A 23381-nucleotide genomic window follows, 5' to 3' on the forward strand; every position below is an offset into this window, starting at 1 on the left:
TCCTCAAGAAGCTTACAAGATTAACACAGATAACTAACTATAGTTACCATAAATGTGGCATATTAAGAGAGGTATACAAAACATTCTGGAGAATTCCCTGAGGGACGTGGCAAAGGTTTTTTAAAAACTTTAAGAACCTCTTCTTTGAAAGCTGCCCTGGGCTTCCTTTCAACAAATCACCAATCGGGAAGTAACACTCTCAAGTCTCTTACATCAACAACCAGGAACTGATACTCAGGCCTCTTTCAGTTAGGGCATACCTACATGGAATGCCTCTCAGACTCGGAAAATATAAAAGTTCACCTCACATCCATGTCAATGTTGTTTGATAAAGCTGACAACATTTACAATAAAATAAGGAATTGAAAAACTTTCAAATGGCTTTGACCTTCTTTCTCAGTAAAGAGGTGCTGCTTTTGCATGCTGGTTCTAAGAAAGGTTAAATTGGTGTCCAGTTAAATTATACTTATTAGTCCTCCCAAGTTAGTGAAAGGAGAAAATTTTCTCAGACTCTTGTGAACTATCCAATATAAATTCCTGGGAGAAGAAAGCTTGATTCATACAAGGGAATGTTTATTCTCTAACTGACGTTTACTGAAATAGAGCCAAGAGGCAAACCAAGTAGTTATCACAGAACTCAATGTGCTTCAAATGTTAGTAGAATTGGGTTCATATTCTCAAATAACCATGAATTTCTCACTTCAAAGTAAACGATGCACAACTAGATATTAAAATAACTCAGGGGTATCATGCTGTATTTGCATCATGAAATTTGCATCAAGTCAATGAAAATGAGTAGTTTGAGTAATAAGATTATGAGTCATCAAAAAGTGACAATGTCTACAATTGCTGTACTTGCTAATTTAGTTGATGGGCAGGTGGCCCAGCGATCTTAGAAATCATCCTTGGAATGACTCTGTAAAAGATTTGATGTCCCCTCTCTCTATTAATGATATACCACCTGGTATCTAATTTATGATTTCATCAATTCATTTGGTTAAAATAGAAAGAGAGGGCTGTCCCCAGATCCACTTTTAAACTTGGATTTTAAATAGGAAACTGGATTTCATAGTAAGATGATTCTGATAAGTTCTAATATCACAATCATTTTTTTCTTACATTACACACTACTGGATTCAGCATTTTATATCTTTTAACAGAAAGTGTGTAGAATTTCTCATAGAAATGGTTGGACATTGTACTTTTCAGTGTCATCACAAGAAAATCCCTCTTTACAATCTTGTATTTAGTCTAGAAAATGCTTCACTGTTGGAGACCTAAGAGTCTCTCAAATACTCTTAGATGAAATCCAGTTGAACAAAATTCACCTTAGGTACCTCAGGAATGGCAGTAATTAGCAAAAATAGGATTGTTATAGAAATAGGTAGAAGACACCAGGAAGTTGAATAATACTAATTTTATGATTATTAGTATCTTGCACACAATGGGAAGTAAATATTCTTTACTATAAGCAACAGCTTATATTAAGCTCTTTCCAGTTTTCAAGGGGCTTTTAAATATATCATCTTATCTGGTCCCTCCAATAACTCACAAAGGCAAGCAAGGAAGGGTACTATCCTCACTTTATAGGTGAACTGTCAGATAACTAGATGAAAAGCCAAGCCTTCTGACTCGTAGTCCAGCACTCTTTCCAGCACATTACTACATACAGAGGCATTAAGTATTAACTTAGAATGGTGTGATTATTCCAGCTCCACATTCTTCTAAGCTCATTAGCGCCTCTCAGCTTTCAGTTAAAATTCCTAAATAACTACTTTCCAGCCTCATCTTCAAAAAGGAAACAAAACGTACGTGATGAGAAGACACTAATCACACTGATTTGACACCAGCACACCATATCCACCTGATCTTCCTCTACTTGTTCTAATCTGAGGCCAGAAACAAGAGTTAGCTACTGAGCACACCAGTTTATCTGCCAAGAACAAATAATCTCAGTGGCTCAAATCAATCGCTGAATTATCGCCATCAAATTGGCAGATTTATGAGAAATGGTTGGATATTTATCAGTGCCTTTTCTTGTACCTCACAGTAACTGACAAAGATTTCAAAGGGTACTTAGCAAAGTAATACTTGGAGTCAAAGAAAATTATCATTGGGTGGGGAAAAATATTATTGGGGGCTGGGTAAATCACCTCACTTCACTCATGCATTTTATTCAGCTAACATTTACGAATTATTTCAGGAACAGTGCTCTGGACAGATAGAAGTAAGAGAGGAGTTACCACTGGCTGAGTGGTTACCTTGTATTCAACATCATTATAGGTGACTTATGAGAATTATCTCATTTAACAAGTTACTGACATAGGTACTAATATACTCTCATTTCATAGCTGAGGAAACCAAAAGATTACATAAGATGCTCCAAGATACTAAGCAGGTAAAAGCCAGTTCAAGGATTTAAATACAAGTATTCTGATGTCAGAGCCTGTGTACTAAGCCAGGCTTCTGAAAACTCTAACTCGTGGGTCAAGGCCAGCCTGCCACCTGTTTCGGTGCAGCTCTAAGAACAGTGTTACATATTTAAATGGGGGGGGGGGGGGATCAAAAGAAGAGTATTTCAAAACATGTAAAAATTACATGAAATCCTAACTTCAATGTCCATAAACTGGAAGAGCCACACTTGTCCACAGCTCTGGCTGCTTTCACATTACAGTGGCAGAGCTGAGTAGTTGCAACAGAAACCATACATGGCCTGCAAAGCCTGCAATATTTACTAACTGGCCCTTTACCAAAATCTTTACTGACCTCTTCTCTAAGCATTTCCACTTTATGCTTATTTAACATCTCTACTTGGATGTTTTAAGTAGTATCCCAAATTTACCATATCCAAAATCAATATCATGATTTCTTCCAATACCCACATCCAGATCCATATTTTAATAATCTTCCACTACAGAAAATCCATCCTTCTGGCTATAAAAGCCATAGACCTAGAATATCTTTCATTTTTTCTTTCACTCATGTTCAAAACCATCAGCAAATCTGGTCAGCTCTGCCAAACACATTTCACTGCCTCCACCTCTAGCACCTTGGCCCAAGCCATCACCATCCTTTTTCTGAAGTACTGCTATTACCCCTTATTTAGTCTCTCTTCCTTCAGTTCTTGTCCAAGACAGCAGCCAGAATACTCCTCTGCTCACAAACCCTCTAGCCTCTCCAGACATGCCAAGCACACCCCTGCTTCCAGGCCTGGTGCTGGCTTGCTTCCCCACTGCTGCAGACTTCTTCCCAAATGCCATCCTATTAGACAGGCCCTCCCTCTCCACCTGACCCCACACCTGCACTCCTAGGCCCTGGGACTCCTTTTCTCCTGCTTTATTGTTTGTCATATTATCACAATCTGCCACTCAATATATTGACTGGGTTTCAATTGAATTTAAGCTCCACGAGGGTAGATTTTCTTCATTAGTACATCTCTGGCATTACCACATCTTGATATATATTAGGTAGATATCTGAATGAACAAGAAAACGGTCCTGACTTTCAAGAAGCACTAAGTTCAGGTGAAGACATTTAACATGTAAATATCTGTACTGAATGGGGCTTAATAGTGTATTTCTTATTTTACCTACTTTCTTATTAAACATCCTATTCTAAACCAATCAAATTTAGGGGGGGTCTCACTCAAAGGGAAAACAAAGCTAGCTTGTAACCTCATGGTCTATGTATGAAATTACTCTAGACAACAGATAAACTTCATTGAACAGTGCCCTGACTGGGTGCTCAAACCTCCATTCTTAAACGCACTGCCTCCTTTAGTTTCAGCCTTAATTTCCTTCTTTGCGTCTCTGTCAAACTCTAGGGCCATGCAGATTGGAGGTACTGCCTCCAGTCCTCCTCCTAACTCTTCTTCTAAACCCTACTATTCAGCTCCTGTCCACCAGTTTTAAGAGTCATTCATTTCTTAGCCATAAGTGCAGTGAAACAGCTTTCACAAAGACAATTTATACTTTAAAACACTACTGTTTTCTAAGAACGTGTTTCAGTTTAATGTTTTCGAGAGTTAAGAGTAGCACTCCACTAATTGAACTGATGACAACGCAGTTTCTAAACATGTAAGGAAAATTTTTTTTGGGGGGAGGGGAGGTTGGAGCCAGGAGGGGACAGTTCCTGAGTGGTAAAATGCATGAATGAATCAGTTAACACAACCATACACCAAACTACCAAAGTAGAAATGACATTATCTTCAAGAATGAACTACCTGCTTGGCTTCTTCATTTCCTGCCCACTTTTTAACTAGGAAAAGCAGTTACAGTGATAATGTATTGATTTTTAAATAAGTACATGGGAAAGCTGCAGATGTGGTAAAAGAGAATTACTGACAAGAAAGAGTCGTACCCTTTCCTCCAGTCTAGCCAGCTGCTCTTTGTAGAATGCATCCTGCTTCTTTATCACCCGATCTTTCTCTTCCAGCTGCTTAGCCTAAAAAAAGAAATGAAGAATATACTATATCAAGAAAAAGCAGCAACAGCAAAGCAAAAGTCAAGTATAAATTACATTAGAAATGAGTATACAAAGCTGAAGATTTTTGCAAACTATTAGGTCTCTGCCATAGAAAAACACTAATAAGATGATGATTGCTGTATTTAAATGTAAAGAATAAGTCTGCATTGTATTTTTTTTTTCAAACTATAACAGCTGTGTCCTACTTTGTTCAAATGTATTTGGAAATGTCAGAAGTTTTATTCAACTTCTCTTTTGAAGAGTAATTTCAAGGATTAATATTCTGCACAATAAAACCTCGATTTTATTCCAGGCATAAGACACATAGTTATTAACCTTGTTTCTTGAACAACAACAAAAAGATGCCTATATAACATTTTATATATAAACCTTACGTTTGAGAACCCTTAAATTACCTGGTGAAATCTGCATATAAAGACATGTATTGTTCTACCTTGTCTTTCATGAAATATTATTGTCTTTGGAGAAAGGGGCAAAAACTATTATAGTTGTTTATCTGAATAATTTAAAATAATATAATAATAAAAATAAAAGTAATTTTTAAGCTCTTAGTTATTCCACCTCTAATTTACAAGATCTTTTTTTCACAAAATTAAAACTGAAGTGATAAAATATTGATTCTTGAAGAAATTATAAAGATGGTTACTTATGGATTTTTTTCAAGATAAATTTTAAAAATGCATTTCTTAAACTGCTGTTTCTATCTTTATTATGTTTAAGTGAACTTTATCTCTGAGAGAACAGACCTCCCTACATCACTGCATGTCAGAAAAGTTTTTAACATGTATTTTGTTCAGTGAATGCTGAAGACATGCCTGACCAAGAATTTTAAGAAATAAACAAAGTATATATTTTGGCATTCCTGTTCATACACCAGTCACCTGGCTCAATCTGTGTAGGGTGACTGTCCACTATCTGCTTAGTTTAGGTGAACACATTTGCATATTTGTAGCTCATTGTTTTGCTACTTACTTTGACTTCAATATCCTGCAGCATGTTAAAAACAAAGAAAGAGTTACTTAAGGTTTTTTTTCCCACTAATGTCAAGAGAAATCTGATGGATAATATCTATCTAAAATGCAAACCAAAGAAGGTAATGGGGGAAAAAATAAGAGGATGTGCTTAACTTGGGACATACTTAAATGTCATTGTGCTATTACAATTTGAATAGAAGATTTCAATGAAACGATCATGTTGCTTGAAAGTATATGAATAAATGAAACCAAAATATCGAGATCAGATATAGATACACATATATGCAAGTACATAATCTATGGTTCCTTGGTACAACACAGTAAAGACCACACTAGTCTCTCAGGAATGTAAAAGAAAAAGTAAATGTTGAAAGAATTGCTGATAAAGCTAACTGTGAATAAAATATGCATGACTATATGACCTAAAGAGAAAAGACCTTTCTAAATTCAACATATACCCTCAAAATATAAACAAAGGAAATGCAAAAGAATGGACCTACGAGAACCTCCACTAAATAAAAAAAATTAAACAAAATGATTAAGCAAATGACAAAAAAATACCAACCCCCAACTGTGAGATTACAGTTACTAACATATAGATCACTTAAAAATTAAGCCCTCCACCCAAACCCACCCCCAAAGAGAGCCAAGAGAAAAACACATAAATGACATAGACTGGCAATTCATATAAAAATACAAATAATAAACATTTTTAAAAATACCCAATCCCACAAGAAATCAAAAAATTAAAATTAAAATAATGAAATTCTGTAATTTATCAAACTGATTAAAAACATAAAATAATGTTGCCAAGGATACAGGGAAACAGGCTCTTCAAGACATTGCTGGTCAGAATGTAAGCTGGCACAACTATTTTTAAATCAATTTGACAAAATGTAAGTTAAGTTTTAAAAATGTACATATGCACTGAGATCTAAACACTACTTTCAGGACTTAAGTAATTATGGCAATATGCAAAGATATTCATAATACAGTTATTTAGAATTGCAAAGAAACAAAAACAAAAGCCAATGTAATGGTTAAATTTAAATACACTCAAAATACACTAAGTAAAAAAAGAAAAAGACTATAAACAGAAAGGACAGTATGATCTCTTTTTTGTAAGAAAGAAGGAAAAAAAAAGACCAGAAGGATATTCAACAAAATTGTCAACAGAGGTTATGGCACAGTGGTAGGCTTAAGGGTAATTTTTAATTATGTTTGTTTCTTTATAGTTTCCAAATTAAAGTGTAGTCGAGTGACAAAGGAGGGCGTTCTCTGAGGTGAGGGAACTATTCTGCTTCTTGAGTATCATGGTGGTTACATAATTGCATGGATCTGTCAAAATTCATAGGACTGTATATCACAAAGGATGAATTTAACTACATTAAATATAAATGATTCCAAATAAAGCACATTAAAATTTATGAGAGTAACTTTATGAATATATGGATACTGCTTCAGCCTAATACGGTCTACACCAACCACCAAACTTAATTTTGAGGTTGATTACAACCTAAATAAAGGATATGCAGAAATATCCACATTCACTTTTCTAAGATGTAATCCTTGAAATTTTTTAAAGCACATTCCAAAAGGTCAGAAAGGCACGCTAAAGAGGAACTTCCTCTCAAGACCAGAAAACACTCAACTACAGGCTAACGTCACAAATCTCTCCCGAGACTGCCAACAGAATCAATAGTTTGTGAGCCACTGGGGAGAACAACAGAGCAAGAAACATGGCCACAACCCCTCAATGGCACACTGCTTTGAAACAGTTAATGTGATGCTGGGAGGGAAAGTCACACAGTATGAATCCCGAAACTTAAATAAGCCTGGAATACACTGACTAAGCTAATAGCTGCTGAGGATGGAGAGTCACACTCAACTTAAGAAAAAGCAGTATACCAAGTCCAAGGAATAAAATCTCCATGTATAACTCCCCAACAGATACGGAATCATTGTAAACGAACAAGTAAAAATAAAGAGGATTACAACATTATTCACTGTCATAGTACAATCGTTTCCTAGAAAGATAAATATAAAAAGTTTCCCCCGTCTCCAGTTTGCGATTCCTCCTCAAGAAGAAATGTGTACTGATTAGTTTTCAGATCCTGTTATATTTGGGATAACATGATTGGGATTGAAAACATGACAGCAAGTGCTTAAGTGGATCATTATGGAAAACAGGAGCGTCCCATATACAAGAGAAAGAAAATAAGGAAATCAAGTTTTCTTTAAGAAACCCAGCATATCAACATTTTGATGTTTTAACTCAGTGTAGGTGGCCAGATTAAAAATGAAGTATACATGTATTTATTTCCTTAAAGACTTGCCTCTTTTCCGAAGAGTCTTTAAAATGCTCACAACAAAGGATATAATAAAGTCAACAAATAAAACCTGGGATTATGGCTATGACACATTGTACTGGTAGGATGTCTACCTTTCCACGTATGTTCCTAGAGCAATCTTCATCGTGAAAACTCTTTAGCATAATACCTCAGCCCTCTCAGGCCTGGCTGCTCCCAGGGACTGAGACACAGCACAGGGTGCACAGCATTAGGAACACAGTGACATCACAATCACTTAGCCCAGAAGTGGTACTGTTACCTCGTACGTCAACTACAAGGCATATAAGTTTTACTTGTACATTTTAAATGACAAAGTTTCTTGAAATGCCAGTTCTCACTTCTAACAGCTCAAGGTAGCAAACAAAGCAGGCCCCTGCTCAATTTTCCATGGGATGATACGAAGCCAGAGATTACTGGGATTGAAAAAAGGCAACAACTCTAAATCAATCTAAATAGGAAATCCCTATAACTACATTTGTTATCATTTTAAATCTTGTAACAAATCTGAAACACACACATAATGAATTGGGAAAGATTCAATATTTCAAAATCATACGGATAATCTGCGGTCGCCAACATCAATCTACACATCTATCAACTTACACAGGCAAGTAAGAGCAGGGAAAAGAGCTTTATTCCATGTCAGAACTATATATAAGGCACAACCTACAGGAACCTAACAAAATTACATGCAGACACATAACAGAGAAAAAGAACAGAAATATCCAAGGGGGCTGAACCATAAACTTTTAAGGTAATACTACATTTAGAAGCTGTAGAACACGATCACTGTGAATACCAATTAGCTGTAACAAAAAAATTAAAGTGGCCATGTATTCAATTAGCTGAATACTAGACTTTCATTATAAATGAGAAATTACATAGGGTTCAATGAGCCTTTATCAAGTGGCATTATTAAACAAAGAGTTTTACTCAAAGCACCGTTTTCCAAACCACACCAAAAAGTGACCTTCAAAAGGGTAACTCATCTAGGTGAACCTTAATTGTGCCTAACATGTCATCAACTTTAGAATACTTTTCAATGACTACTTAGAGGCATTAAGCATAAGCTATGAGCAAACCCCAGCCTGAAATGTTAAACCATACTTATGTCCACTAACCTATAAGACCTGACATAAGTTGAAAACAGACCAAGAGATGAAAGACAATGATGATTCTTCCAATAAACTTCTTAATCCCAAGTCTGGAAGTCACATCCGGGCTCTTAGGATTTGACCAGATCCATTTGTTTCTGTTTTGTCTTCCTAAGAAGAGCTTTAGGAACCCTGGTCTACATATCTGCTTCTTCATACTCGTAATGAACTAGAAACAGCCTAGTGAACACATCCTCTGCCATTCTGGGGCATATCTGCTTCTTCTCTTGAGAAAAGAGAGCACAGGCAAAGATAAGTGGTTTTTGAAATTAAAAAGCAACACCAACAATGGATGAAGCGAGGAGGTTGTTAGGTAAACAAATTTAGAACAGAAAGTGACCTAGTGGTACTCTGCTTTAAATTTTTCAGTAGTTCTCACGTAACATTTCTGCAGATCACCCTACCTGACAAAAGCAGCAAACTAAAACACTAGACGAAATCAGGAACAACTTTACAAGCTTTCTTCTACAGCTTTAGAGAGAAAAAAAGAGTTCTAAACCATACATTAACTTCTCCAGGTTTCTAGTTTAATTCAGAGCTTACTAACACTATGACACAGCACAAAGTCCATCTGGGGGGGAGTCAGGAGACTTGGACGCTCCAGCTCTGCTAAACCACCACATGGCCATGCACTGATACAGCCCCGACCCCACTTATGTTCCTGAACGCCTTTCAGATGTTCTTCCTTCATGCAGCTTTTGCCACATCATACCCTTGGGCTGCCTCACTCACTTTTGTACCTAATAAAACTGTTTTTCACTTTGCCTTGTGTTACACATGTTTACTTACAAACAGTCCCTGTCCTCAACTTTGGACTCTCTAAGACAGGAACAGAGATTTTCCCCCTCTATCTTTGGCTCGAACCTAGGTCTGCACCTTCCACAGAGGAAACACTCAGGACATGGCAGCCAAAATAAAATTAGGTTCTGAGGGCACTGAGGGCAAGAGTTTGTGGGAGGTAAGTAGATACAGCTTCTAGAAAGCAAATCTGTCAAAGCCTCTGTGATTTACTTCAAAATACTACAGCACACACAGTACAGTGTTGTGTGTTCGTATCACTTAGGTTAAGCCCCAAACCAGGTGCTGCCAGCACGTTAGCCAAGAACACACAATCCAGAAGCAATCTGTAAGTAGTCTTATCGAAAACTCAAGAGTGGTATCTCAAAAAGCAGGAGTGGGTATGACCAGGGCTTCACTTGTCCACGTCTTGACCAACAATGATTTTTTTTGCTAGTTAGCACAGTGACTGCTGGACATGAGATTTTTTTTTAGCACAAATGATTCATTAATTGGCACAATAAATGTTTAGATGTTCTTACTAACAAAATGAAAACTTTCAAAAAGATCTAAGGGTTAGCTAACGTATTATATACTCCTACATCTGCTTTGTGAACAAATTATGAGTAAATTTGAGGTTATGAGAATAAGGCTGGTAGCTTTAACTTTAGGGACAGTTCCTCAGGCATAATCCCTCAACAATCCTGTGTCCGGTCACCAGGTCAGGACAGAGATTCTGACCTTTGGCACTATGGACATCTGGGGCTAGATGCTTCCTTGCTGTGGAGAACTGTCCGCTACACTGTAGAATGTTTAGTAGCATACATGGCCTCTAGGACGTCAGTAGTGCCACCTGTCCTATCCCCCAACAAAGCTGGAAAACCAAAAATGTTCTCCGACATTGCCAAATGGCCCCTGGGAGGCAAAACTGCCCCTAGCTGAGAACTACTTGGTGGTCTCAGGCCAACTATAAGCAACTTGTCTGCCTCAAGTGACCCCTCCCTGCAAAGGGCACTAAGAACAGACAGCTGGGACTTCACTGAGTTGTGCAGAGCAGGTAGTACGAACGATTCTGTAGCTGCTTACTAATAAATGTCTCTTGAGTAAACGTCAGTATGTATCGTAGAACTGGGCTGAAGGCTTGTTCACACCACAACCTGGCTGCAGGGCTGCCTGGAAAGGTATAATGTAGAAAAGCAACAAGAGTGGCTCCCATGTATGTAAAGCAGTTAATAACATCCCAATGAGAGAAGAAATTTTAATTATTTTTAAACTAAACAGGAAAAGCATAAAACAGGTACCTAAGCCCTATCTTTTGTATGTCTCCCTGCAAAAACAGAATCAATGGCCATATAACATGTAAGATTCTGAATCCATGGATAGGATGTTCAGTTCAGACAGAACTGACATGCACTGGTACTAGCTGTGCAACATTTGTTCTGCTTGGGCAGTGACAATGCCAAACCTGTTGTTAAATTATTTTATAGATCATTCCTAAGAACAGGCATATTGTGATTTCATTATAATTTACAAGTTTCATGTTACAAAAAAAGCAACATGATATTCCAACATGAAATTTCAACATGAAAGGTGCTGAAACGTATCACCTCATCAGCTCAGTGTCACATATGCTGCGCTCCTCTCCTAACAGCCGTTTAAAAAAAGAACACCCATCATGATACACAGCACATAAGAAACAATAAATAAATGCTGAATCAAAAGTGAAATGAACTGTTAGGGTTTCAGAGTTCTCAAATATGCAGTTTTTGTCTTCTCTAAAGACAGTAGCTTTAGCTCCTATGTTTATAAAATACCAAGTGAATGTAAACACACATCAAGTCTAAAACACCATGTATAATTAAATTCAGCAACTGCATAGAAAACAAAGTTCCAGAAGACCAGGTTCTATAAAGGAATAAGGAATAAAATAAAATGTCCCAGAGTCATTAGTAAGCTCAGAAATTTTAAGGATAAAAATTATAATTGAAAGAGAAAACATAGTAAAAAGGGCCATATTCAATAAAATTACGGTGTGATTACAAGGACTTAGAGCAGGAAGGGGCTTTTATTATCAAATTCAGCTGCAGAACAGATTGGTACTATAAACCATTGAATGTTACCATTACATGTAAAAGCAGAGTGGTCTCAATTCTAGACCGCAGCTGATAGGCTGTAGAGTGGAAAGGCATTTAGAATTATGTAACCTAAGTTGCAATTACACTAAAACGTCTCTTTCTTCTTATTCCATATTGTGGGGAATAATACTTCCACTTCCAGGCACTTACATATAATCTTGTTTTACCATGGAGATTAAAAATGTCGGAAGCACTCTAACACAGAGATGCTAGTTAAACTGTACTATCTACGCCAAGGTATTTGGTGTCACTGATCTCACAAATAAATTGGACAACAGCATGGGGACAATTCCTGCACAACTTCTGAATTCCTTTTCTTTATAGTAACTTGTATTTGTTCAATGTAAATTTAGATTTAATGTTCACACTATTAAAACCAATTGGCCAGAGTCAATCTCTTCTTTTGCAATCTACTTCACATTCGGAGCTGGAAAAACATCCAGGGATCATCCAGCTCATTTTATAGGCAGCAGGCTCTAAGCTCCTTGCTGACAGAGGGAATTCTCGAAGGTCAGGGAGAGAGCTGGTTCTGGGACCCCCACATCTTGACAGCAGTACACTTAACATCACTCCCTGACATGTTGGTTTGACAAAGGAATATAATGTAAAAATGACTAATCAAACATTTGTAGTTTTTTCCAACACTACTTAACATGAAGAGATTTATAAAAAGATATCCTTAACAGTTAATGCAGAATATCCTTAAAGGTGTCTTCAAAACCACGGAGCATTCCAGTTCAGGTCCTCTGGGATGCAGATGCTGAGACAGAAGCAGAAGTATGAGAGACTTACTAGGGGAGGACAAAGGAAAGCAGGAGCAGGTGAGGACAGGGAGAGCCCTCCACGACACGGCAGGTCTGACACCTACGATGGGAGGAAGGAAGGAGACATTAGTGCGGCTCGGAGAAAACATTGGCCTAGCTGGTGGGGAGCCAGAGCACAGAGCCTGCCCATGAGAGGAATCCTGTGTCAAGCAGAATGGCCCAGGTCTAGAACTGCCACGTAGTGTCAGTCAGCACTGCAGTGGGGACTGGCGGACCCCCACATGGCAGCAGCTTGAGGCTTTCCCCTAACTGCACCCTCCACAGACACGCTCCCCTCAAAGAGAGCTGAAGGGCACGTTCCCCCAGCTACCCTGTAATCTGACTTGCCAATTAACACAAAACAAAGGAGGCTAACAACGAACTTTGAGCAGGTCTTGAACTTCAGCTTCCAGTTCAAACAGAAAGTAAACCAGCCAACACCAATGAGTTTCTATCTGTTTGTGTATAATGATTCCCTTTAGAACTGCTTCATTTGTGTAAGCTAGGCGGAGTAAATCCAAGTCTACCTATGGAATACAATTTCATCCAGAAATTCTGCATAGTAGAAAAATCAACAAAAACAGTCATCAGACAATTAAAGCTTTCATTCCAGTTTGACTACTAATTCATGATGATCTCAAGAAAGTTACTTAACCCTTGGGGTTTTTTTTCTTTGTCAATTTAAGGAGATGGCCTAAATAATATCGAAGAGTTCTCTAACATTCACATTTTATGCATTATATTCACCACAACATTTCTTCTATTATTCATTTTGAATCTATTCTACAGCCAGGCCAGAGGAGATTCAGTAAATGCATATGTTCTGCTGCCAAATCACTAGGATGTTACAAGCACACATTAAACCACATTTGCAAATAACCATGTGTGTGTGACACCTGGCTGCCAGAGGCAGCCGCTTCCTCTCTGCCTGACTTGGCACCGCTGGTGGGTTTGCAACCGCTGGTGAAGTGACAGGGACTTCGCCTGCTCTCTGTCACTCAGCAATATTCACTGGACTGTTTCCTGAACCTAACATCACCTGGCAGATTCCAAGAGTAAGACTGAAGGTGAAATGGACAACTTTCTAAAACAAGTTTAACTCACTGCTGCTAACCAAATCCCACTAGCTCTCATTTTCTACCAAAAACTGACTATGGTCAGAAAATTGGGCATCCTCCTCTCATTTATAGTGCTTTAGCGAGGACAGTACAGTGGGACTACATCACATACACATTTAGCTTATACAACTCCAACTACTCAGGTGGAAGAGGAGAGAGAGAGAGAAATCTAGGCAGTGTGCAGGGTCTCATCCATCCACAAGAAAGCCTGGGACTGTCCTACCCCCAGCCTGTCTCGTCTCTCGCATGCCCCAGAGCCCTTCCTAGGGAATGAGATGCTAGCAGCTCAAGATAGTTTTCATTCACAAAACCCTTAAACAGAAGCCAACATTTCATCTAGCACTCAACCAAAGGAATCTACTGACCCAATAAACGGAGAAAAACAGAATACTGGACTCTAAAGGATAAAACTGAACAAAGGGAATCCTTGCTTCACATGCAGATTTTACTTTAATTTTTAGCTTTACTAAGGTATAACTGGCAAAGACAATTCATATGCTGATGTTAAAACTAAATTCTTAAGTAAGATGTGACTCCACTGTACACCAAGAACTGAAATTGAAAAAGCATTAGAAGGACAAAAATTATATTTTAAAATATCCTCAGCAATTGCCACTGGTAATCAAAGTATGAAGGAATACCCAGCCCTTGATGACATCCCATTTTTCCCCAAACCTAATAGTGAGGGGATTTAAAAAAATCTTTAACCCCTGCACAAAGCCTCCAGCTTACGTGAGCAAGGAAAAGAGATGAAGAGATGAGATCATGGGAAAAACTAATGACAAACTCAAGCTTGAACAAAGCAAGATGGGAAAGAAGTCCTGGAGAGGAATGGAAAGAGAATGAACCCAAACCATGAATCATGCAGATGGAAAGGACAGGATGTAAATAAGCCACTTTGGTTCCCAGATCAAGCTGGTTGTAGAGGGATGAGAAGACAGCCATTACTACCTATCAGAGGGGCTATGCTGATTCAGACCTCTTTCTGACTCATTCATTGAGCCTGGCTAGCTTAGACTTCACCTTGTTCTCAACCCTCTTTGTACACTGGTATGAGAAGACCATATGAAGCGGAGAACCCTGGAATCAAATTCCAGATGCCCCTGGCTCACTGGGAAGTGCCTTTCACCAGAGGTTTGCTGACAAGCAACTCAAAAATGGACATAATCAAACTGTCAACTTACAATTTTTAACATCCTGTATCACTTTTAAAGACCTAAAACTACATAATCACATTAGGAAAATCTCAGGACACAGCAATGAAATCACATTAGAAAGCTTCACTACACCCTCTTTGTTTATTTGCTTACTTATTCATTATTTTTTACAGTTAACTAAACAGTTGCAGATGAGAGACTTGCCTGAAATTCACAACTGGAAGAAAACAGTTTCATGTGTCATGAAAACAGTTTCTGGCTCTTCCCTCTACAGCTCATCAGGCAGATCCCTCCCTAGGTTTAGACCCAAGAAATAAAAAGCAACCTTGTGATTTTGATTTGGTTTTGCCTGCTGGGAAGTCAGAAAATTATTATTAACTATTTAACATGGTATCCTGCCTGCTTTACGGTTATGGCTATCATTTTAATTATATATTATCTTTCTGGCTTAACAGTCGTCCTCCTGTGAGTATGATTTTCACTCATCCATCATTTGATCAGACGCTAGAAAGCTCCCAGCAACAGTTCAGACTGAGAAGCTAAGTGATCAGACACCAGCTCAGAGGAAAGTGACCCCCACCCTCAAACCCTCTTAAGCCAAGTGCAAGTATAATGCACGTAAAATGATGATCTCAATGACAAACCATGAAAGACATCTGATACCATACTTATCAGCTATCAAAAATACACAGAATAAAGAATCGTATACATTTGAAGCAGGAATGTGCCTTACAATCTATGGTCCTCAGATGTTCAAGATCTTAATTCTGCGATAGCTCTACTTTCATAAGACCATAAAGCTAGTTAGTTATGAGTTAAGAATAGAATACAGGATATCTTGACTCACTTTTAACATCGGTATATTTAAAAAACTCAGATATTCTTTAAAAACTCGCCTATGAATAAGAAAAATGAATCCAAGAATAAAAATTATTATTATTCCAAACCTAACATCACTAACACCTCCCTCCCCAACACCCTCCCCACCGGGGGGGGTGGGGGGGGATCACGTTAAAAAGCATAATTTACATGGGTGATCATCTACAGAGTTCTAAGATGCAATTCCTTTCCAGGGGCATTTACTATCTGAGATGAGCACTGAAGAAGTGGATGAAGATATTACAGACCACAAATCAAAAGAGCTGCATGAAAATATATTCATTAAGTAATAGATATATACATTAAGCATAAACACCAAGATGTGTAACTTATTTAGTATGGTAAAAGAAATATTTTGCTGAAAGCTCTGGCTTGGTCCTTTAGAAATTTACAATATTAACCAGCTTTTCTATTTTTTGAAGTGTCTTGTGACCCTTGCAGAGAATATTCCAGGCTCCAATGAAGAATTAGTGCTTTTTTCTAACTGAACGAAAAGACGGCCTGTTTGCTTTGAAAAATGGCTACCACCTGCACCTGCTATTAATCTGAAACTGAAAACAAGCAGTGTAATGACATTTAACAAGTTAACCCCTCTCCACCACTTTCCTGAAAGAAGAGCTTAAGTGACATTTCATAATCTTCTCAAAAATAAAAAAAAGTTCTAAGAAATAGGTTTTTATTTTACTAATAATAAACTGCAAATGACACATGAGATTATTAAAACCAGACACTATCCCTGCAGCATGACAACTCTGGCTTAAGCACTGAAGGAATTCCCTCCCAAGTCTCCCTGTCTTTTTCCTTTACTCTTGTAGTCTGGTGTCAGATGAATACAAGCAGTAATGATGACATGATCAAGGAAGAGCTGACAACTGGCTGAGTATTTGTATAAACACTGTTTAGCTGGTCTTGCCCTATTCTGCCCTCCTGGAGCTTTCCGTCACCTGAGGTGGCCTGCATCTTCAAGAGATGAAATGCAACATAAAACCGTTAATTGATCTATTCTCCAAAGAGTTCCTGGAACACTTCAGAGAACTTTCCCAATTTGTCTGATAGAAAGACCTGGCCACTAACTTCCTTAGCCCTACATAAGTATACATCATAATCTAAGCAGATTAGGCAATTCACGACAGTCCTTAAGTGACTTTGGACATTCTGAGTAGTATACAAGCTAACAGAGTAAGTTTAACACTAAAGTAATTAACCCATCTGAAGAACAAAACTAATTTAATGTATCTGTTCATTCACTCGACAAGCATGCAATGAAACCTGTTTTATAAGAATCCTCACCAAACACAGTAGAATACAGTGAATAATTTGTCAACTGCATCTCACTCAATGACCATAAACCACAATCCTAAAGCTCCAAGTAACACAGAGAACTACAAAACTAGCAACGATCCATTTCTGTCTATAAATGCTATGTTTTTCAAGAATTTACAAATTGGGGTGGAGGGCAGCACACAGGCTGTATAAACAACCATAATAAAAGATAACATATGATAAGGACAGTGAACGATGAAAGGGGAAGAAAGGATTGGATCAGCAGGACTGGAATGTGAAAGCTAGATGAGTAGGATTTAGATGGGACGAGACAGGGTCAAAGGCCACTGCAAGGAAGGGAACAATAAACAGAGGTCCAGAGGAGGGATGGCAGGAGGCCTCAGCAAGTCTAACAGTTGAAGAGGGAATTACAGTTAAGAGGGCCAGAATGTAAGTGGGAACTGGGCCACAGGAAGACTTAACTGTCTGGCTAAGAGGTCTGGACTTCATCCTGCAGGCCATCGGGGGGCCTCTAAAGGTTTCTGAGTGTAGTGAAAACAGTATTTTAGGAAGATTAATCTTGGTGTATAGGATGGATTAGAAAGAGGGGAGGATGCCAGTGGGGGAACTACTAAGGGGGCTACTGAAAGGACCCGGGTGTGAATAATGGAGGCCCACGTGTGCTGAATGGCAGTTATGTTTCCGCCAGCACTTTCTAAATACTGTCTAAAGTAAATTCATAAATCCTAGTGAGAGGACAGTGAACCACAAAACTGAAAGAACAAAAACCATGCTCCACCATGCAGGGGAGACGTACAAGAATCAACACGATGGATGCCTTTAGCCATGCACAGAAAATCTCCAAGAAGAAACCATGTAACATGGAAATACATTTAAGATGTCAAATACCCTTATTCTTCAAATAAAATTAAAGAGGAAATTATAATTAATGAAAAAGGAGAAAAACTGAGATATATCATGAGGTATGAGGAATTATTTTTTTTTATTGAGGTATAATTGACATTATATTAGTTTCAGGTGCACAACATAATGATACAATATTTTTATCTACTGTGAAATAATCACAGTAAGTCTAGTGAACATTCTTCGCTACACCTAGTTACAAAATTTTTTTCTCGTGATGAGAACTTTTAAGATCTACTCTTAGCAACTTTCATATATACAATACGATATTATTAACTATCATCACCATAGGAATTATTTTAACCACCAGTGTCAGTCTATGGTTGAAAATCTGGTATTTAAGAGAATTATGCTGCCATCACATGGGAAAATATAACCGGAGTATTCCCTATGTCTAGTTCAACACAAGTATCAATGTCTTTCCATCAAAAGGTTCAAATATGCTACAGTTGAACATTACGTTTAAGTCCTTTACCCTCAACAAAAGATTACTATATAAAATCCCCAACCTTAGAAAAAACATAATATAAATCTTACATATAAATTTCAAAGTGTCTTAACTTAAATATTTGTTCAGATATTTCACTGTCATGTTGTTTAGTATGCCACCTTTAAAATGTGAATCAAGGTCACCTGTATGCCGTTCTTAACTCATCATTTAATTAGCTTCCTGATCTTAAAAGCATCCTTTAACATCTGACTTGGGTTTCTAAGGTATGACTGAAAAATTAAAATTCTAGACTCTACTACAATGAAGAGGTCAATCTTTTCAACAGATGGTTAAGATGCCCCAAGAGGCGGGAAGCATAAACCCTTGTCCTGGGTGCTGGGTCCAGGCCAGGCTGACTCCTTTAGGCTTCTGTAGACAATTCAAAAAAATGGAAGGCAGATGAAAGGGATAGATCCCTGAACTTGTAAGTTTGGGGAAAGCCATTTCTAATAACAAAGATTAACACAAAGTAACAGTTATACAGCACTTGAAGAGTTTATAAAGTTCTTTCATATTAACTATAGCATTTAACTCTCAAAACAACACCAGGACTAAAATTCTCAAACCTGTGCCTAGAATACTGCATAGCATAGACAGAAATAGTAAAATAAGCAAACTCTGTCAAAATTATCACCCCGATTTTACAGAAGAGCACGCGAAGGGTCACAGAAGTGAAAAGAATCTGCCAAGTCACATGGCCAATAAATGGCCAATGTAGTTTTTTTTATCAGGCACTCCTTTATTATTATGCAACTACCTTTATCACCTTCTCTACAAAGCCATGCCAGGCTCTCCTGACCATGCCTCTTTATCACTTCTCATGGCACCAGCAGCCTACAGCACACCATTCACTCAGCAACAGTTATAGAGAAACTCCTATGTATGAAGCACTGTACAGAGTGCTGCTGCTTAGGGATGTATTAGTCAGGTTTCTCCAATGAAACAGAACCGATGAAACACATGTGCGCGCATGCGTGCGCACAGGTGCACACGCACACACACACACAAGGAGATTTATTACTGAAATTGGCTCACGCAGTTATGAAAGCCAAGAAGTCCCACAATCTGCCATCTGCAAACAAAGGAATGGGAAAGTCAGTGGGGTAACTCAACCTGAGTCTGAAGGCCTAAGAACCAGGGTAGCTGATGGTGTAACTCCCAGTCTGAGGCTAAAGGTATGAGAATGCGGGGAGGGTGTGCTGGTGCAGGTCCTGGAGTCAGAAAGTGCAAGAACCAGGAGCTTCAAAGTTTAAGTGCAGAAGAAATGGAAGTCCCAGTTCAAGAAAAGAATTTGCCTTGCCCTTGCCTTTTTGTTCCATTCAGGACCACAACGGATTGGACATTGCCCACCACACCAGTAGGGGCAGATCTCAGTGTACTGAAGCAAATATGCTCATCTCTCCCAGAAAGAGCCTCATAGACACACTCAGAAGTAACTTTATCAAGCTACCTGGTATCCTTTAGCTCAGTCAAGCTGGCACATAAAATTAACCATCACAGGGTGGGAGTAAGAATGAGAAAATAATCAAATACAGGTTTTCCTATTAAAAAAAAAACTTGTATCAAGAAATAACATAAGCATATAAATAACTATAAAAATAAAAGTGAAATCTGTAGACTGTGAACTCCCTGGGGACATGGGCTTATTTCTGATTGCCATAGGACCAGAGCCTGGCCAGTATATAACAGACACTCCACATAGGTTTGATGAATGGATAGACAGATGGATGAATGCTAGGACTTCCCTGGCTCCAGTATCATCTACATTGTTCAGGTTCCTGAGAGATACAGGTTGGTTTACCTAAAGTATACTCTTTATTCCTCAACTTTCTCTTCCCATGAACTACTGGCATTTCAAGGATTACTTTAAACTCTCTGTGCATTAGTTTCTTCATCCATAAAATAGGAGTATTAATAGTACCTCCTCATAAGGCTTTAACAAGACTACATGGGTTAATATTTATAAAACATTTAAATCTTTATACATATTTTAAAAAGTGTAACCTCCGTGATGACACCAGCAGGTTCTGCTGAAGAGAACACAAGCACAGTGAACAACTTGGCATCACAACAAATGACACTGTCCACTATGTGATAAAAATCCCAGAATGCTGATAAATCGAGACCACAGCTATACTAAATACACATGATAAAGGAGGCCAAAGAATGAAAATGTTGAGCTTCCAACCAAAGGGAAGGGACTGACCCTGCATTTCCTCTGCTTCAACCAGGCCAGAGATTTGGCCTCTCCTCAAGTTAATCAATCTTTGGTAACTGCATTCAGCATGTCAGTGATGACAAACCCTGTTTCAAGGATCTAGAAATCTAATGAGGGGCAGACAAATCATTTCAAACATCACAATATAATACGATGATAAAGGTGGCATAGAGCTTCAGAGAAGAAGGACATCATGCCTATGGAGTCAGAAAAGGATTTGCTGGGGAGGTCAACTTTGAGATGAGTCTGAGAAGCTGAGTAGCTGTACCAGACAAGAGAAAGTACTCCAGGTTCAAGGAAGAGAATATGAATCCCTAATGGTGGGAGAGCAGGGAGCATTCAAGGAAGGACTGGTGATACCCAGGGCGTACCTAAATAGTTCCTTAATGAATGACAGCAGAATCTGCAGAGGGGCACCCCAGTCAGGCCAGGTGGCCAGCAGCACAGGGAAGGGGAGAAAGTCTTTAAAGACAGTCTGGAAGATAATCAACAACAATGTGACACAGCTGTGACCTGCTTGGAAGCAACTACAGAGTGAGATCACGTCAGTGGAGATGCAAACCCAGCCAGATATGAGTGTTTTTGAACAATGTATTTCAAAAGACATTTGGATGTAAATCAGGGCTATATACAGCAAAAAGCTAACTTCTGATTAATCTAGGATGTAGCATCCAACCAGAGAAAGTGGTTATGTGTGTCAGCTGACTTGCAGAGTGATCTCTACTCATGTCTCAAACATCCAGAAACACTATCACAACCTCAGTCATCTAGGCCTGAGCATACAATTGTGTTCATCAAGGTGCTCCCGAAATCAGTGCTATTGTGTGTGTATTCAATGGGAAACATATTTCCTCACAGAATGGGGAAAAGAATTATTAAACTTAAATGGTATGATCTGGTTTATTTGTTGTGACAGACACGTCCTAAATTACAATGAAATACAAAAACATTTTGCTTTTCCAGACAACAGCCTTCAAATGTTATCAAAGCACCAAGTTTGAAAGTAAGAGGAAAGGGTGCAGGTATGCCAACCCCAGTGCACCCTACTTGGAAGGGTGTGTGTGAGTGCTAAAACAGAGAAGAGAAATAAAAATTCAACAAAAGACACTCTGAAGTCCAGTGTACCCCATAGGCTTTCAGGGGCATCCATGGAGAGAGAGCAGCAAGGAACCAAAGCTGCGGAGAGGACCTCAAGTAAGACAGAGGGAAACACAGGGTCAGGAGAACAATTCTGACGAATCTTCAAGCAGACAGAGCCACATCGCAGGGCAGAGCGTGGGCCAGGAAGCCTAAGAAAGTTCTGGAACCGGCATGTTGAGGGTGGATGGGAACAACTTCTATGGCTCCCTCATTCTTTTTCCCTTGGGGTTTCTTTTGGACTTTATGACATATTCTTTCCCTCCTTCCTCTGTCTTTCCACTTGTCAGGAATTTCTTCTCATCTCTCTTTTTTCTCTTTGTTCAATTTTTCTTTCTCATTTTTACTTCCTCACTTTTTATCCTGGCCCGGAGCTTAAAATGTATGTGTTGGATTAGAGGGTTTTTGTTTTGAAGTTCCAAAGAGGTCAAGCTGAGTATTTACATATTTCTGACTCTAAAAATCCCTAATTTTGATTCTCATCCCCACCTCCTTACTGGTGGTCTGATTTCACTTTGTTCCTTCCAGATAATTAGCAGCACTTTAAAGAAAAAAATTCCCTATTCCTGATTTAGCAAATGCATCCTTAGTTCTCTTAATATTTGCTCATATTGATGCCTCGCCAATTTTTAAATTAATTCTCTAATTTTTGATTTTGTGAGCAGGGAGGAACAAAGAGTTACGAAGAACACAATCTAGTTGACACACGTAAAATTATGGTGTTTCATGGTGAGATATAAAAAAAGCTATTTTTTCACAAAAAGTCAAATGTTCTCTGATAAGTCAAAACTAGCAATGTCATTCTGAAATCTCACACTGCAGAATTAACACAAATGAGTGACAGACCAGTGAATTCCTGAGGCTCCCACTGACAGTAGATTTTTAAGTCTCTTGTCTGATTATCTATTTTTCTAATTATTTCCTAATGATTTAGTTAAACAGTACTTCTTATCCCTGAATTTCACACACCTCTAACTTTTAATCCCATCATCTCCTCTTCCCCTCTTCACCCTAAGGCCTTTGTTTACTGCTGTCTGGGTCTACTATTAAAGTGTTCTTTTGGTAAATTAGAACAATAACTAAATCACTCAGTAGGAAAGGATATAAACTGAGAGGAGTGAAACTTTGTTAGAAGCCTCTTTCTACATTATTTCATATCACCATTCTTTATTTTCCCTATAGAACGAAAAGAACATGGAAGGAAATTATTTACAATAAAGTCTAAGAATGCAATTTATTTTGAGTGCAATCAAATGCTACAGGCTGCATCCAAGTTTATGATTCCACTGTTGTTTTTTTAAAAAGAATAAAATCAATACATATAACTATAGAACTTTGCACTTGGTTGGCTAGTTTATTATTCTAAATCTGGACAGAATCTAAAACTGTTCTATACAATCCCACAGAGAAGATTAACCAATAGACTTTCCTTCTACCAGAACTAGTTCCTGTCTTTAAACTAAATCCCTCCTGCTGAAATTGAATCCTCGAGGGGGAAAAAAATTAATCCCATACT

General features: G+C 38.3%; 1 protein-coding gene across 9 annotated transcripts in view; it reads right to left on the reverse strand.

Annotated features, from left to right (window-relative positions):
• CHCHD3 (coiled-coil-helix-coiled-coil-helix domain containing 3) overlaps positions 1–23381 on the reverse strand; it is a 257884-nt gene that overhangs the window by 86924 nt on the left and 147579 nt on the right. For 7 of the 9 annotated variants that reach the window (XM_032483360.1, XM_032483358.1, XM_032483359.1 and 4 more), the window contains 2 exons: positions 12669–12740; positions 4360–4443 (listed from right to left, as the gene is read on the reverse strand). In XM_032483360.1, the coding sequence (XP_032339251.1) occupies positions 4360–4443; positions 12669–12740 (156 nt within the window). The remainder of the gene's footprint in view (positions 1–4359; positions 4444–12668; positions 12741–23381) is intronic. The other 2 variants (XM_032483365.1, XM_032483361.1) reach the window with 1 other exon arrangement.

This window comes from Camelus ferus, chromosome 7 (genome assembly GCF_009834535.1).
Source record: "Camelus ferus isolate YT-003-E chromosome 7, BCGSAC_Cfer_1.0, whole genome shotgun sequence".
Taxonomy (NCBI): Eukaryota; Metazoa; Chordata; class Mammalia; order Artiodactyla; family Camelidae; genus Camelus; species Camelus ferus.